The sequence below is a fragment of the Dermacentor variabilis genome, chromosome 1, assembly GCF_050947875.1.
Source record: "Dermacentor variabilis isolate Ectoservices chromosome 1, ASM5094787v1, whole genome shotgun sequence".
NCBI lineage: Eukaryota > Metazoa > Arthropoda > Arachnida > Ixodida > Ixodidae > Dermacentor > Dermacentor variabilis.
In genome coordinates, this window is record NC_134568.1 from 7,961,200 (window position 1) to 7,977,605 (window position 16,406).

The 16,406-nt window shown below is 48.3% G+C and overlaps 1 protein-coding gene across 1 annotated transcript in view; it reads right to left on the reverse strand.

Annotated features, from left to right (window-relative positions):
• Positions 1-1,353: 1,353 nt before the first annotated feature.
• Positions 1,354-16,406, reverse strand: part of LOC142572509 (uncharacterized) — a 157,024-nt gene continuing 141,971 nt past the window's right edge. The window contains exons 3-9 of the mRNA XM_075682064.1: positions 14,976-15,086; positions 14,195-14,401; positions 12,819-13,274; positions 12,188-12,481; positions 9,788-10,108; positions 6,792-7,091; positions 1,354-1,750 (exon numbers count right to left, since the gene is read on the reverse strand). Of these exons, the coding sequence (XP_075538179.1) occupies positions 1,503-1,750; positions 6,792-7,091; positions 9,788-10,108; positions 12,188-12,481; positions 12,819-13,274; positions 14,195-14,401; positions 14,976-15,086 (1,937 nt within the window). The 3' untranslated portion in view covers positions 1,354-1,502. The remainder of the gene's footprint in view (positions 1,751-6,791; positions 7,092-9,787; positions 10,109-12,187; positions 12,482-12,818; positions 13,275-14,194; positions 14,402-14,975; positions 15,087-16,406) is intronic.

Below are 16,406 nucleotides of genomic sequence, written 5' to 3' on the forward strand. Positions count from 1 at the left end.
GCTAACCATTATGCCACAGAGGCATGCCTCAGAAAGGCAGAGCATCCATAAGAATTTCCCGCATAAAAGCCAGGGCCAGGAGGCGCTTGCCGCCTTTTCCGAAAGCCGAAGGTTTCCCGTTGGTTTCACCTCCTGCACTCTCGATATGCGATGACGCGTGCAATACCACTAGCGGCGCTATTCATCATGCCAGCGTTGTCACACGTTCCTTAAGTGACAGGGTGCTGTTGCGTCTATGCAGCAGGAGTCGCCTTAAGGGCTGCGTCGCGCCAAGATGTGGCCCCTGCATGCTATACCTTGAACGTCGTCCGAGCAGTCCATGCACAGCGCTGAACTTTGCTGTCGCTGTCAATGGTTAATCGTCGTTTTTGCATGTAAAGCCGCTCAACCTTAAAAAGATGAGCTCGTTGAATCGCCTTGAAACGTTTTCGCATTTTGCACCACAATTGTAAACGCGGAAGAATAACTGGGTCAAAATGTAGACTGTTGGAAACTGCTGGATATAAGATCTTTGAATGCGATGCGCAATTTCGCATTTGAACTTACGCAGTTATCGAAGTAATTATGCAATTAGGAAATTAATTTCGGCTTGCAACTTCATCAATGATAACCGAAAAATCCACTTGCGTGCGAGAGCCAACTGCTAACAAAATACCGTTGTTCAATCGTCGTATCTCGCAGCTTTCTTTTTTCTTGTTTTTTATAAAGCTTGGTCCGCATTAACTGGGGCACGTTATATTACATACACACTTGGCTTTTTTCTATAATATTTGTCAGCTACGCCTGTGCCATGCACATGCGTTTCCAGGTTTGCGCATTCGTACTGCCAAGAACGTTCTGAAATATCTTCTGCGTACTGAGGGAATCGACGCATAAACAGTCAGCATTACTGAAAACTGGAAGAACCGGGAACCATAGGAAGAACCTAAATCGCATGAAGAGGAGTTCTTGATGTCGACGCCTCATTAGAGCAATCGACAGAGTGCTGAAACGCCAGTGTGCTGGAATTTTTGTGCATGATAAAGGAGTGTGCATGGCCACGATTTGCATTCCTAACCCTCCAATCTGCAGAAGAACACCAACTCCCACAAATAACAACTTTTAAAGCTTATTTTTGATTTGGTGTGTTGTGCTGACAGTGCTGACCGCGTCTTTTTTTTTTAGTAAGATAAGAGAGGACAAAAACGAGCGCTTTATTTTAGTTTTACCACACATCTAATCTCATCCGCTCTTGCACCACGCCCCCCCGTCGCGGTGGCTTAGGGGCAATGGTATTGGGCTGCTATGCACGAGGTCATGGGATTAAATCGCGGCCTCGGCGGCCGCATTTCCATGGGGGCGAAATGCAAAAAACGTCCATGTCCAGTGCATTGGGGGCATGCTAAAGAACCCCTCATGGTGAAAATTAATCCGGAGTGCACCACTACGGCATGCCTCACAATCAAATCGTAGTTTTGGTACGCAAAACCCCAGAATTCATTCTTCTACCACGCCATCAAACCTCAGCAACTGTCGGCTGCTGCTAAGTATTTCTTGTGGTCACAAATATGAACCCTTTCTAGATTTGCGCTTTCGGAAGTGGCGCTTTGAGCGTTGTCTGGTGGGCGCCGTCGCTTCCTCCGCCTTCTCTTGAGGACACACACCAGGTAACCGGTTAGCAATGCCACCAGAGTGAAGGCGAAGCCACTCGTCAGCACGACGATGCTCAGGGTCAGTGTCCAACGTCTCCGTTGAGTCGACTTCTGAAAGTCTGCGAACAAGTTTAGAAATTTTCTTTCTGTGACAAATTCATCGAGTATGCCGCGGAATGCCACTACATAAATAATTCGACCTGTGGCCTAAGTGACCGGTGTTGGAATAAAGTGGAAAGTGGAATAAAGCCTATTGTTCTTGATCTCCGTTTATTGGCAGTTGATCCGTGCGAAACCAAGAGTGCATCTTGCGTAGGTTGTTCGGCAAGTTATCTTTCAGTGAAGATACTCAGCTATTATTAATATTTCACCAGTGTCATTTGCATACACCAGAGACATTAGAATGTCTAACAGTAGTAGTCACAACTATACCAAGTGACAGATAATGAAGCTAGAGAAAGCGCGGATGGAAATTATTTATTATGTTTAATTTAAATGTAGAAATAATAATGCAAAAGAAACTGAAAGTGGACGAAAAATACCTAGACGTATGTGGGGACCGAACCAATATGTCCCCATTACACCTGTTGTGTGTGTATATTGCAACGTGAAGTACAGCCAGAAATCTATTTACAAGGTATATTTACACTGTCGCTGCAAGCGGGCTCCAAATGACGACTGACAGATCAGCACCACTTCGTCTTTTTCCTTTTAACTGCAGCCACAATAAGAAGGAGAAGGTCAGGGTCATCAGGGTGAAAGCTACAGTGGTATGAGGTCCCATCCTTCATGAGGGACATTCGGAGGGAGAAACCACGAGGCGGAGACGTGAGCCTGCCGATTAGATCTCGTAACGATGGGTATCAGCGTTGCTCGTGGCTGATAAGAAGCAACTGTGACACGGAGACAACGCAGATGAGTACGTCGGTATTGGCAGCCTCTTCTACAGGCTAGAGGGACGAACAGTCTGCATCCTAGTGCTAGCGGCACGACTTGTATGCAACTGAGTACGTACAATCTTGCAGGCTTAAAACCGAGCGAGCTAGTCGGCTTGCGTTGTCCTTGAGTGAGGAAAGTCAGCAGGGCATGTGGCTATCTGTGATCACATAGAAGGGACGTCCGTATAAATATGGGCGGAACTTAGCGACTGCCCCCCCCCCCCCCCAAGGATGAGGCACTCACTCTCAGTGATATAAAAATTGCGCTCCGCGGCTGACAGGAGCCGGCTGGCGTAGGCTCTAGCGCGGAAGTGTACTAAGATTAACGGTGTGATAAGGAGATTGGTAAGCTGCGAAAAAGCTGTGGCATGATCAGGACCCCACGAAAACAGAGCGCCTTTATTTAAAAGGTCGGTAAGGGGGCGTGCAATGACCGCAAAGTCTTTCGCAAAACCGCGAAAATAAGAGCACAGCCCCGAAAAACTAGGAATGTCTTTGATGGATTTCGGGACTGGAAACTTGGTGACTGCAGGAATTTGGTCCGGATGGGGAATTACTCCGCTGGCGTCCGCGAGGTAGCCAAGGACGGTGACTTGGCGGCGACCAAGGTGACCTTTGGTGAAGTTCAAATGAGACCGGCCCTGCTAAACACATCAGGAATTGCTGATAGACTACCTAGATGCGTGTAACTTAGAATAGAAAACAATCTCTTCGTCCAGGTAGCACAAGCAGGTCGACCATTTTAACCCGTGAATCAGAGAGTCTATAATTCGTTCGACGCTTGCTGGTGCATTAGCGAGAACGAAGGGCTTCACCTTCAACATATAAATGTCGTTAGCTGACAAATGCGGTATTCTCCCGGTCCATGTCGTCGAGTGTAATCTGCCAGTACTTGGATCGTCGGTCTATAGAGGAAAGATAGGTTGCGCTGTACGGCAAATCTAGAGCGTCATCAATGCGTGGCGAACGGTAAACGTTCTTTTTTTAATTTTCTTGAAGTGGCGATAATATAAACAGAAGCGCCACGTTCTATTCTTTTTCACGAGTACGACAGGAGAAGGCAAGGGATTAGAGGAATATTCGCGATAATGTTGTTTGCTGGCATCTTCTATTTCCTGTTGTATAGCGAAGCACTCCGACGCGAAAACACGAGAGGGGCGTCGGTGAATGGTGTTCGCATCGCCGATATTTATTCAATGGGTCAAGACAGAAGTTCGGCCCAAGGGCTGATAGTCAAGATCGAAAATGTCGCGCTAACATTTAAGAATGTGGCAGAGGGCTTGAACTTCCGCACGCGGGAGGTCAGTCGCAACCATGTTCCGAATGTCGGTGCCACCACAACGCGGTGACATCGACGCATTTTGTGAGCGGCACGAGTCCTGCACAAAAAAGGCATCCACTGGGTGCACTTTGAGAGCACAAATACGGGTCAGTGATATTCATTGAGGAAATCAGAGCAAGACAGGTGCGGTTAATTGCCTGTGAACACGAGGACTGTGTGCAGAACGGTGAAATCGTGAGTAAGCATAACGTCCGTGATAAGTGTAACCACATAGTCAGCGTGAGGCACAGCTGGCGCGGAGCACAAATCGACATGTTTCACAGCTCCAAGGGGCAGGCGAGTTAAGTCAAGGCAATTGAGCTGGCTCTGAGGCGGGTCACTACAATCGGACACAAGGGGCAAAGCAGGGTGAAGGCAGCCGGGTGAACAGTAGATGAGAGCAGACTTGATGGAAAGAAAATCTATGCCAAGTATGAGTTCGTGAGAGCAGTGGACTGCGACAGTAAATAGGACGACGGTGTGTCCATTGGTGACGGTCACTCGGGCAGGGCACATACCAATTATAGCGACTGTACCGCCATCGGCGACTCTTACAAATTGGTCCAGTGCAGGCGCAATGACTTTCTTGAGCCGAAAACGAAGAGTGGCACTCATAATAGACGCGTACGCGTCAGTGTCCATCAACGTTCTTACAGGAATGCTGTCAAAATGAGCGTCCAAGGAGTAGCCGGCGCCAGTTAAGCGCGACAACACCTCCTAAATACCATGTAAAAAATGAACGTCCAAGAGGTTGTGCCTAGTGGGCCAAGCGAGGAATTGTTGCTAGGTCGTCAATGCAGCTCCCTCCTGCGGGAGTGGCAGTGGTGGGATATATATCTAATTCGGCGGCAACTGAAGCAGGTCGGTGTGTAATCTTGGTTCTTGAATCAGCTTGATTGCGGAAGCGGCACGGACAGTACGGGTTGCTGCGGGCCACATTATTTCGCTCCTGTCCGGTGTCAGGTCGGGAGAGAGAACAGGCCGAGGCAAATCCAGGTTGGCAAATACCTGCCGCACAACTGCTTGAATAATATATATAGCAGGGACAGAGTGGTCAGTGGCATGGCAGTGTGGTTGAGGAGGAAGTGGTGCACGATACGCAGTCTCAAGCTCACGTCGAACGCTGCGTGTCACAATCTCATGTAAAGGTGGTGTACTGACAAAATTGGCGCAAGATGACGTCGGAGCCATATTAGAGAGACGAGAAAAGTGAACAGTTACAAAGCGACTCTTGCATGAAGCACCGGCATTCCTTGATGATGGCCTCGATGGTAGAGACGTTGGTGTAAATGAATAAGCTGAGAGCATCCTCCGAGATACCTTTCAAGGTCTGGCCGATTTTGTCACGTTGGGAAATTTTCTCGCCTACTTTTCGGCAAAGATCGAGGGATATTATATGTTGGTTACACATGACTCACTAGAAGGCTGCACACCTCTGACGAGTTCTTTTCTTGCAACTAGCTGGCGACCTACCAAGTTTACAAAGAGGCTACGGAGCTCCTACTTGAAAATTTCCCAGCTGGCGAGTTCTTCGTCTGTCTGGAACAAGATACGCGGTGTTCAAGTCAAGTAGGTGGCATTAGCCAGCATTATAGCAGGGTCCTAATGCTTGTTCTGACAAATGCGCTCGTACATACTGATCCAATCAACATCGAGACCAATCTGGCCGGAGAATGTGCCACGATCGCGGAGTTGAGGAAGCACGACATACGTGGTAGCTGGGACATGACTTGCAAATGACGACTAGGTGTCTTCACCGGGAGTCAAAACCGAAAGCTGGATGTTGCGGTACTCCGTGGCGAGGTACGCTGAGCGTCTGCCTGCAGCAAAATATTAGGTGAAGCGCAAGCAGAAAGCTATTTACAAGATATAATTACGGTGTCATTGGAGATCGATAAAGATCGGCATCACTTTGTCCTTCTACTCTTCACTGCAGACACAGTGAAGCAGTATTTATATGCGGTGGTTCCGTATTATTATAATGCAGAGATGTGGGTTTGGTCCCCGCCGGCGGCAAGTTATCTTTTCGTCCACTTCCATTTTATTTTACACTATTATTTCTACGTTTCAATAAACATTACAGTTAACTTCAACTTTGATTTCTCTGGCTTCATTTTCTGTCAATTCGTATGATTTTGACTGAGAGAAATCGAGCCCCTCGGTTCCTTCTGTTATTATCGCCTATTAAATGTAGCAGACAATTGATTAATATACAGTGAAAGAAAACATGGATCCCAGAACGTACCTCTGTGTTTCGTCACAACTTTCTTCTCCATATTCTGAATAAAATCATAAGCAATGACGTCGTAATATGTTCAGATGGCATCTGACTAGAAAATAACTAGTTTAACGAGCCGTGAGAGCCATAGCTTAGACGCTTGTTTTGCAGCACAGTGTGGCATATGTCGAGTGATATCCTTATGTCTAAAAATACAGGGATTTTGTCACATGGCTTATCAGGACTAAAAGAGCTATCACGGCTGTTTTCCTAGATCCATTTGAAAATCATGTTCATTGCCATGGACATTTCATTTGCGTCTGCCATCGACGGTGGTGAGTGTTATACACCCCATCCCGAGCAAAGTACGCACAAAAAAGGAACGAACAAGTTACAATAGTGCTTGTTTTGTTTTCCTGTAGAGGCTGGAGCTCCACAACCTGTCTTGGATGCAAAGAGTGAAAAGGGCAACCGCAGTTACAGCTTAAGTGCCTCCTTTGGCACAGCGGGCGTCTGTTAGAGCACTTCCCGTGGAGTATGCAGCCACTTCATTAAAGCGGATCAACTCAGACAAGACGTGCGCACGATCATGGCGTGTGCGAGACTTCTGTCACGGTGCAAACGAGTGCGCGCTGTTGCTATAATTTTAGCGCTAACAACACTGTTAGTAAACACATTCTCACCTCCTTGACCAACCAGGGTCTGGGCTGGGCTGAGTGTGCGGACGTAGGTGCGGAAGGTTGCCTGCGAATGCATCCGAACCGTGACCAGGTAGTCGGTGGCAGGGTGCAGCCGAGTAACAAATATAGGGCCCATAAGTTGGCTCCAGAAGCTGCGCTCGGAGCGGTTGCCCTGCCCTGCGCCGAAGACGTCGACCCGGAGTCGCCGTGAAGTTGTATCGCTGACAACCACCGCCGAGCAAGTCAGCGAGAACGAGGTGTCGGTGTAGTTACCGACGCTGCACACTAGGCCGGAATCCTGGCCTGCAAAGAGCGCACATGTGGTTGCCACTCCTTGGTTAGCCCACTTGATTTTTTGCTGTTGTTCATTGAGCGATGGAAAATGAAAAAAAAAAAAGAAATGTCGCGCAAGAATATTCGTGTGAAAAGGAGAAACCGTTAGCATTACAAGGTGGCTAAATATTTCACTTATCTTCCCTTCAATAAAAAAAAAGGAGGCGCGGAACACAAGACAGGAAACATTCAACTATTTTTTGTGGGGATTTCGGAATTCGCCGGCGCTATTGCGCGGACGCACCTCTACGCTATCCCCACGCCTCACCCACTTCTCGCTCCGAACCGGTTGTCAGCAGTGGCACGCCACTGTGGGGGCGCTGACGTCTCGAGGCGGCTAAAATCCCTTGGGATCGTATCCGCGTCTCCCCTTGGACTGGGCCGGGTACGTACATGCTTCCTCTCGTACCCCGACACCTTTCTGGTTAGCATTGAGCTCACGCACGGTGCCTTTGCCCGTGCGGGTAGCGCGTACCTTGTGTTGATCCTTTCGGGACGCTAAGCCGAAGAACGGGTGCCTAATGTTATCACGAGGTGGTACCACACCGAGCCGCACTTATCGGAGGCACAAGCCGAAGAAAATTGCCTGAGCTCTCGAGAGTTCGCCCATTGGTTATAGCGACAGCAAGCAGCATAGCCGCCGGGAATTCTCCTAGCGGAGTCTCCCAGCTTGAGCCTGTGACAATAAACGACTTCCATTAACTCAGGGCAGTACTGTGTTCTTGCGCGCGTTGCTCGGTAGCCCCTTGCGGCCTGAGATCACGCGCAGTGGCGCGCTAGAGGCTGACGGCTGACGCGGCCCTGTGGCGTGCTAAGCTCGAACCCGCGGTGATCAGCACTCCTGTGAGACCCGAAGACTCCACAAATAATATTATGCGAAATGAAAACACACATATAAAATGGACAGAGAGGGAAATAGGCAGGGAGCAGGCTGGCAGCTCCCACCGAGAGGGGCACAACAAGGTCGATTCAAATAGGTCGCGAAGCTTCGGGCGAAAAGCGGTTCAGTACAGATTGTCACCGACATCAGCATGGGGGGTTATGGGAGAAGCGATTGAAGCGTGACTATGTTTGGAGGGAACAAACATTGCGAAAGAAAAAAGTGTTTTTTTTTTTAATTCAAGCGAGACGCAGTTAGATTCATGCAACGAAAATAATATTCCTGGTCAGTTTTATATATTCGTGATGAGTTAAGAAAATACAAGTTTATTCCATTTTATTATTATTAGTAAATGCATTTATTTTCAGCGCCCATCGTTAGAGGGGGCGTTGACGCCATTATCACTCGCAATGCAATGCACGCCTCGTAATGGGCAGAAAGGCGCACTCGTAAAGTTGACCTGTTGAAATACACCCCCCTCACAGTTTGCGCTTTCTTGCTTGTCGAAGTTTGTCTGAATTTGGTGACGCGGGTAGCTTCATCGCTTCTTAATATGTTCAGTCAAAACTAGTGAGTTACAACCGCCAGATAATTGTGTAGTTGTTTTCGTGTGACTGCGCTGGCCGACGGGCTTGGCATCCGACAATAGGATCAGCACTCTACACCTAAAGCTTTCGTCGGCCTCCAAATAAAGTATGTTCTGTGCAGGGATGCGATTTCGACAACCGTATGGCTGGCCTTTTCCTGCATCGCTTTCCACGCTGAAAGCTCGGAACGCCCATCAAGTCGAATGGCGGGGCATTTGAATTTGAATATATAGCTCCAAAGGAAGGACAACAAAACACATTTCGCGCCTTCGAAAACAAGATGACGTCACTTCTGCTTTTAACGGACATGGCGTCACATTATTTTTTCTTCCGCCGGAAGTGTTCCCACCACATACAGATGGCGCTAAGCCCCATGAACCGCAGATGGACCGCCATGTTTTGAACGTATGGGCTCCTATGGAAGCTTCGCTACCAGGTATATTTACCTTGAAGCTTCCATAGGAGCCCATACGTTCAAAACATGGCGGTTCATGGGGCTTAGCGCCATCTGTATGTGGTGGGAACACTTCCGGTGGAAGAAAAAATAATGTGACGTCATGTCCGTTAAAAGCACAAGTGACGTCATCTTGTTTTCGAAGGCGCAAAATTCGTTTTGTTGGCCTGCTTTTGGAGCTATATATTCAAATGCCCCGTCATTCGACTTCATGGGCGTTTCAAGCTTTCAGCGCGCAAAGCGATGCAAGAAAAGCTAGCCTATACGGTTGTCGAAATCGCACCCCTGCGCAGAACACACTTTCTTTGGAGGCCGACGTTACACCCATCATTCTTCTTTCCATAGCTCGTTGCGTTGTCCTCAATTTAATTTTTATAGGAGGTTGTGGCCAAGTACTGCACCAGGGTGGCCAATCCTGCTCTGGTGAGGGAGTGCTTTACCGGTTCTGGTCCCCAGGATCAGGCCACACTCCAGGCCTGTTTATGCAATTTTATCACCACGCGGATTTTTTATAATCCGGTAGAAAATTGCGCGGCACCGGGATTCGAACCACGGACATCCTGCACGCGAGGCGGATATTCTACCTCTACGCCACCGCTGCACCCATTGATATGCGCTACGATGCAATTATCTTGCGTTTCGGAACCGCTGTAGCTTAGGAAAAACCTTCAAAGCGTTGCGTTTGATGACAGCACCGCAGTTATACAAGCTAATTAAGAAACTTATGTGGGTGTAGGATACCTACGCTTAGGTGAGAACTTGAAGCGACAGCGCTTTCTCTGTGTCCCCACAGCATTCTCTGCCCAGCAGGCCAGGACAACGTTGAAAATAGATGCATTGGCGACAATAGCTAGGCGTTTAGAATCGGTAATCTGTGGGCTCTTTTGGAGAGACGGTTTCCCTCTTCCCTTGTTCGCCTCTCGCGCGGCCTCCGTGTCGTCCTCCAGCAGCCAGAAATAGCGCAGTGGTTCGCTTGGATCGGCTTGGACGTCGCAGGTGACATTGACAGTCTCGTCTTTTTCTACGTGCAATGTTTGGTCACCGTCGGACTCGCATCTCGGGGAATCTGCATCGAGGTAGAATAAACAGGTTTTGGCATATAAAAAGCTGAAGGTATGTTCCGTCTCCAGAGCTATCTGATGTACTGCGCACAATACGGAAGAATAGTGTGTGCCATATATAGGCCACGGTGCTGTCTGACACTCTATAGGTTAAAACGTGACTGTGGCTTCAATTATTCAGCTTAAAATACATGGAAAAAGTGGGCTATAATAATGTCACCCAAAATGAACTAAAGACGCCGTCAATTCTCGAAAATGTGTCTGCGGCCTTTGCCTGAGGCTTGTTAAGATTACCTGACCGTGCCTTATCATATATATATAGTTTTAGTCCACTGAAGGATGGAAGCAGTTACACAAACTGGCAAGCCGGCGATGAGGCTTCATTGGTGACTGCATCAATTACGCGTGCCGCCACAGGAACACATTTTCATTTTACCGCATTTTAGGCTCGCTAAGAGGTATGGCAAGTTCGTTAAAATTGAAAGGAATGCTGCACATGGCTATTTTAATTGTTTTGGCGTCTGCAAATGAGGCCGCGAATAAGAAAAATTACGTTTCTCAATTAAACGTGCCTTCACGCATGCAGAAATGGCACCACAAATATTCAACCTGCTATATCATGCTCACCTTAGAGTGGCATGACAAGTGGTGGCCGTATCGCTCCTGTTCTTGTATTACTTCACCAGAGGCAGTGCTTGTTACTGCGCAGTGCGATCCGATATAACATAATCATCATTAACATTATAGCAGCGATTATTTTTCCAAATTAGAGAGCGATTGTTGCTTTTGCATATCTGGTAAGCTGTTATCGCGTTGCAGCATCAAGTACCGGGCTGCCATTTGGGCACTTATAGCCTTCGGTCCTGAGTGCCGTTTCGGCGATCCTTGTAATCCTTGTAATTCACAGTACTATTGGCACTAGAGTGCGCAGGTTGCAAGCTTTTTCAAACATGTGCATTCCTGCGCATTTTAGCCTAGCTGCATTCTAAATATGTGAATGAAGTGTTGATACCACATTCAACATACTGGGTGTCCCAGCTAACATTAGCCAGAGCTTTAATATATGCGAATGCCACGTAGCTAGACAGAATCAAGGTAATGTTGTTTGCCGTCGCTTCGAGATACTCAAATTATTTTTAATTCCGCTAATTACGTAGTTACCGTTGATTCATTAATCAACATCTCAAATAATACAATTAGATGAAAAGTGTCGACGATAAAATTGTAGAGCGACATGAAAACCTCCCTATACAGCTTTCTATTGCTCAATACGTGCTACATAAAAGTGTTTTTGCGAGCGTGAAAGAAGCCCGCAAATGCACTGAAAATTGCCGCACGACTGGCAGCTCGAGGCACTTTGCTTGTATTCGCGGGTTGCTTTCATGCTCGGATAAACACCGTTATCTAGCACGTATTGAGCAACAGAAAGCTCTATTGAGCCTTTTTCATGTCGTTCTACAACTTTCACATTGACACTTTTCATCAAGTTATAATATTTTAGGAGTTGATTGATTAATTAATTGAGACTAATTATTTAATAGGCGGACTGAAAAAAAGTAATTTGAGTATCTCCAAGCGACGGCAAACAACATTACCTTGGTTTTGTATATACACGGCATTCCTATATATTTAAGCTCTGGCTAAAGTTAGCTGGGACACCCTATATAACACTTTACTGCGAACATTTTGCTGGTCACGCATATTAGAAGCCGTGAGCAGCATAGGCTCAGTTTCTTGAAAGACAAGAAATCTAGCTAGCACGCGCAAAACAATGTCACTTGCAAAAAATGAGCTCCACTCGCAGGAGAATTTGACTGACTGAGTAAGTATCTAGAGATAATGATGACCCAAAGCTTATTGAGGTGGGAGGTTACAGGCGATTCAGGATACCCGTCTCTTCAGCACGTGCTAGGAGCGAGTCTAAAACATTTCGATGCACTCAGAAGCGCTTGAAAAGTGCCGGCACTCAGCGCGCAGCCGACTGAACACGTTGTGTCGAAGGCATTCAAGCAGGATGCTTGCCGGATCTGCGTTTGCGGCGACACAAATCGGATACAAGCTCGAACCGCGAAGCCACTACTCACACCTGACGCTGAGGAAGAGCGGCGTGCTCTCGACAAACTCGCCCTCGGTGCTGGTCACTCGGCAGGTGTAGCTGCCCGTATGACCGGGGCCAACGCGACGAATCACCAGGTAGCGTGACGTCAGCACCACTCCTTCTTCCGGTTGTGCCGCCAGCTCGCGGCCATCGTGACTCCAGGTGACGTCGGCGACACTCGAAGCCGCCAGCACTGAGCACTCCATGTACACGTCGGCTCCTTCGGTGATGTAGCTGGCGTTGAGGCCAGCGCCTAGTCTGACATTCACCTCGGGCTTATCTGCGCGACGAAGCGAAATTTTGAAATGTGGGAAGTAATTAACTGGTTGCTCGCGTGTAAAGTTAGCGATACGTAAAGCAGATGCGTGGTAGGCGACTGTATGTCTCTAGTCTGAGCGTGAAAACGCTCAGACTAGAGAAATACAGCGTGGAAACGCTCAGACTAGGGCAGAAATTCCCAGTAATTCCGGGCGAAACGTGGTAACACATTTGCAGGGCTGCATTGCATGTCATTCAGAGCGGTCGACTAGACAGTCGTGTCCTTAGTTGAAAACATATTATGTATGAGAAGGAGGGCACCAGCAAAAAAACCTTACATAAACTGGAAGTTCTCTTACTCGAAATGTTCACCCATAAGACTCCACTGAGAACGCCCCGACTGTCCGGCATGTTGACGTTGGTAGCGCGGCACTCGAGAAGCTTTCCCGCATGCTCCAAGAACGGCAGGAGCAGCACGCTCGTTGTGGCGTTGCCCTCGACGTGGGTGTAGCTTAGGCGATCGTCCAGCGGCCGTCCGTCCAGGAACCACGTGACATTGGGCTGCGGGCGGCTTCCGGTCACCTCACACTCGAAGCTTCTTGGGGTGTAGAAACCGGTGCTCATGGCCGGTTGGGATTCTTCCGCAGGGGACCAAGCAGCTGCGTGGGAGTCACGCGACTTGTCCTTCGCTTCCTGGGTCGAAAGCCCAGCTGCAACCGTGCCAGTGGAGCGCGTGGGTGCAGCGAGCATCAGCCAACCGGAAGATTCCTGCTTGTCGTAAGGCCAGCTCCAGACGGACACTTCCGTTGGCGGCACTGAAATGCAAGTAAATAGCATTCGTGTTCCTGCACAACTTTCTCATAGATCCTTAACCCAAAGTTAACATTAGCAAGATCCTGGAGAACATTAACATTATTGTCATTTGATCTTACAAACATCAAATTTTCACAACGACAAAAAAAAACTTTGAGACAAATAGGCTATAGCAAATGTCACCAGCACAGGCTGAAAGCCATTGCAGAGGAGCAGAATAATGAATGATGGGAAACAAAACAAAAATATAAAGAAAGGAAAGCAAGAAAAAAATCCTGATTTTGTCATGGACGATAATCACTATTATATACAACACATGGCAAATAAGCAACACGGCCTGCAGTCTTCTACTAACAAAGCACAAGAGCAAGAAAGGAAAATAAGAACGAAGCAATCTAAGCTACATTGAAATGATGAGATGTAAATCAGAACCAGGAATGGGAATATGTCCTTTTCGGCTGCAGTAAAAAAGGTGCAATAGAAGAGGCAAGGCCAATTAGGAAGACAAATTTTCAAACGAAACGAAAGCCAACCTAAGCAGGTGGTGGTGCCTGTAAAGTCTAGATCACCGCGTGTGAGGGATAATGATGTTAACGGCAAAAAGCTTGTGGGACTGCAAGTAGCGCAATTTTGGTCAGGAGCCCATACTCGCGAGTATAATATGCAATTGGCAGCCATCGAGCTCCTTGCGTGTGGTTTCGCTAGCTTTTACAGGCTCGATTGCGATGACATATTAACGCTGGAATAACGCTTGCTGGCGAATGCATAGTCTTCCTATGTGATAAGATCATAACAAACCTTATAAATCATTCACTGCAATATGATCACTGCAATATGCAGTGATCATAATTGTCACCAGGAGCGAAGATAGCAGATGGCGTCGTGTTTAGTGCTATTACTAAAGGTGGTTACGCGTACTTACGGAAAAGGTCTAGAAGCACCGAGCTCGCAACGGGCACGGAGATGTCACTGGTCGACGAACAGGTTACGTTCGTGAACAAATGCTCTCGATAAAGCGGGCCCAACTCGAGAGTGTTCTCCCAGCCGCCGTCGGGTGTCGGCACTGTACCAAACGTTGACCTCAGCGGTTCTTCATTTCGCCACCACGAGAGTGTCAACTCGTGGTCCACTGCACATACGAACAGCGATTTCCCTTAACGACTTAATCACTCTCTATTAAAGTGCACGTGCATAGTCAGGTGTTTCAGAATGCACAGCCTAACTCCATTCAACACAAACGTCTGCAAAATGTCAGTGAAGTTGCTTGGTAAACCTAGCAGAAAGGAACGCAAAGGAATTCTCTGAAAGAGTTTCTCCGTATTCCACAGAGCTGGATGTTGCTACGGCTTGATTAAGTCTTGGGTTCATTCAGTCACAAGGCAATTCTCACTTCTACAGAATAAGGCAAATATTTAGAATCGGCGCCTTGGGTAGTGTTTTCTTCCCCTCCCCCTTTTTGTCACGGCTTAGCGCCTCTACGAAGCAGTCATTCTTTATCGCGAAATGCAGAGGTAGTTGCAACCCCGTTTTTTTGGTATAGCCGAGAAGTCTCGCAAGAAGCCTTCGCGCAGAATTAATCCCACCCGAATGAAAGTAAGAAAAAGAGCCGGTTGGTAATTACCACGACGGGTGCTGGCAAAAAGTAATGCTCCAAATAGACGCAAAACTGATGACATTTGAAATCACCGAACGGTTTCTCATACCTGGTGGAATTCGGCAAGTGAGCCGTACAACGTCACCTTCAGCGTATGGGCCAGCCGTTGAATTTAATACGGTTCCCTGATGATCCGTGATTACTGGGGGCTGTAGTGGAACTGCAGAAAAAAAAAATATTAAGAGCAAGTTTGATAATGACAAAACTACAAATTTCAATATTGCAATGTTATCGTGTTCGCTACGTATATTATGAAAATTTCGCATATGCGCATCAAAATATGTACCATATGCCTAGGTTTTGTGTCGTCATGCATTGTTTCATTATGCGGAAGAGTTGTGCTCTCACTGGTACAATATTGACGATCGAAGCCCGGCTCGCGTGCCTAACAAGCCGGAAACATACGATCAACGCCAAACAGCGGAAGACTGGCGAAGAAGGCTGTGCTTTAGAAAGTCTAGAATAACTACACCTGATTGGACTAGCTAGCACTTTTCGCTCTTCGCAGGCCCATGATGGTCACATCCCACATCATTTTGCTCGTTTCCAAGGACTACACGAAAGCGATAGTACGATAAACAAAAGTATTGTACACAGCTCCGTATCTGGTGCGTTCCTTTACCCGATAGTCCACCTAGTGTTACGTTTCGCCTACGACGCGCGGTTTAGCCGGCGCGGCTGCAACAAAGCGGCAGACACTTTGGCCCGTTCGGCGCCGCCGCTACGCCTCCCTGCCAAGCGCGTCCAGGCATGTTCCGATGCCACGTGTCTTCATGTGCGTGTGTGAGTGTATGTGCATATTGGTGCCCACGCTTGTCGAAGCGCGGCAGCCGGGGAGAGGAGCTCCCAACAACTGTGAAGCAAGGGGGTCCGAGCGGCGCCGACACGACGGCTGCTCCTCCTTCTCTTCCCATTGTGCCCACGCTTGTCGAAGCGCAGCAGCCGGGGAGAGGAGCTCCCAACAACTGTGAAGCAAGGGGGTCCGAGCGGCGCCGACACGACGGCTGCTCCTCCTTCTCTTCCCATTGTGCCCACGCTTGTCGAAGCGCGGCAGCCGGGGAGAGGAGCTCCCAACAACTGTGAAGCAAGGGGGGTCCGAGTGGCGCCGACACGACGCTGCGCCACCTTATCCCATTGTGCCCGAGCGGCACCGTCACGTGCTCGTCTATAGAGGGGTTCCTTCTTGCCCTCAAATGCGAGAGTATAAAAGCAGCTGCCCCCGGACGCCAAAGGAAGGCTCCGATTTCTTCTGTTGAGTAAAGTGCACTCCCGTCTCTCTACTTCGGTCAACCTGACCGCCAACTCTTTGCGATGTTAGAATAAACAAGTTGTTTTGTTGTTACCAGTCGACTCATGCTTTGCCGGGACCTTCGGATGCTTCCAGTTGTACCCCAGGCCGCCAGGCCAACGCTACCCTTGGGGCTTGCGACCCAGGTGCAACAACGGGCGTCAGCGCCGAGTTCCCAACAACTCGTACCAG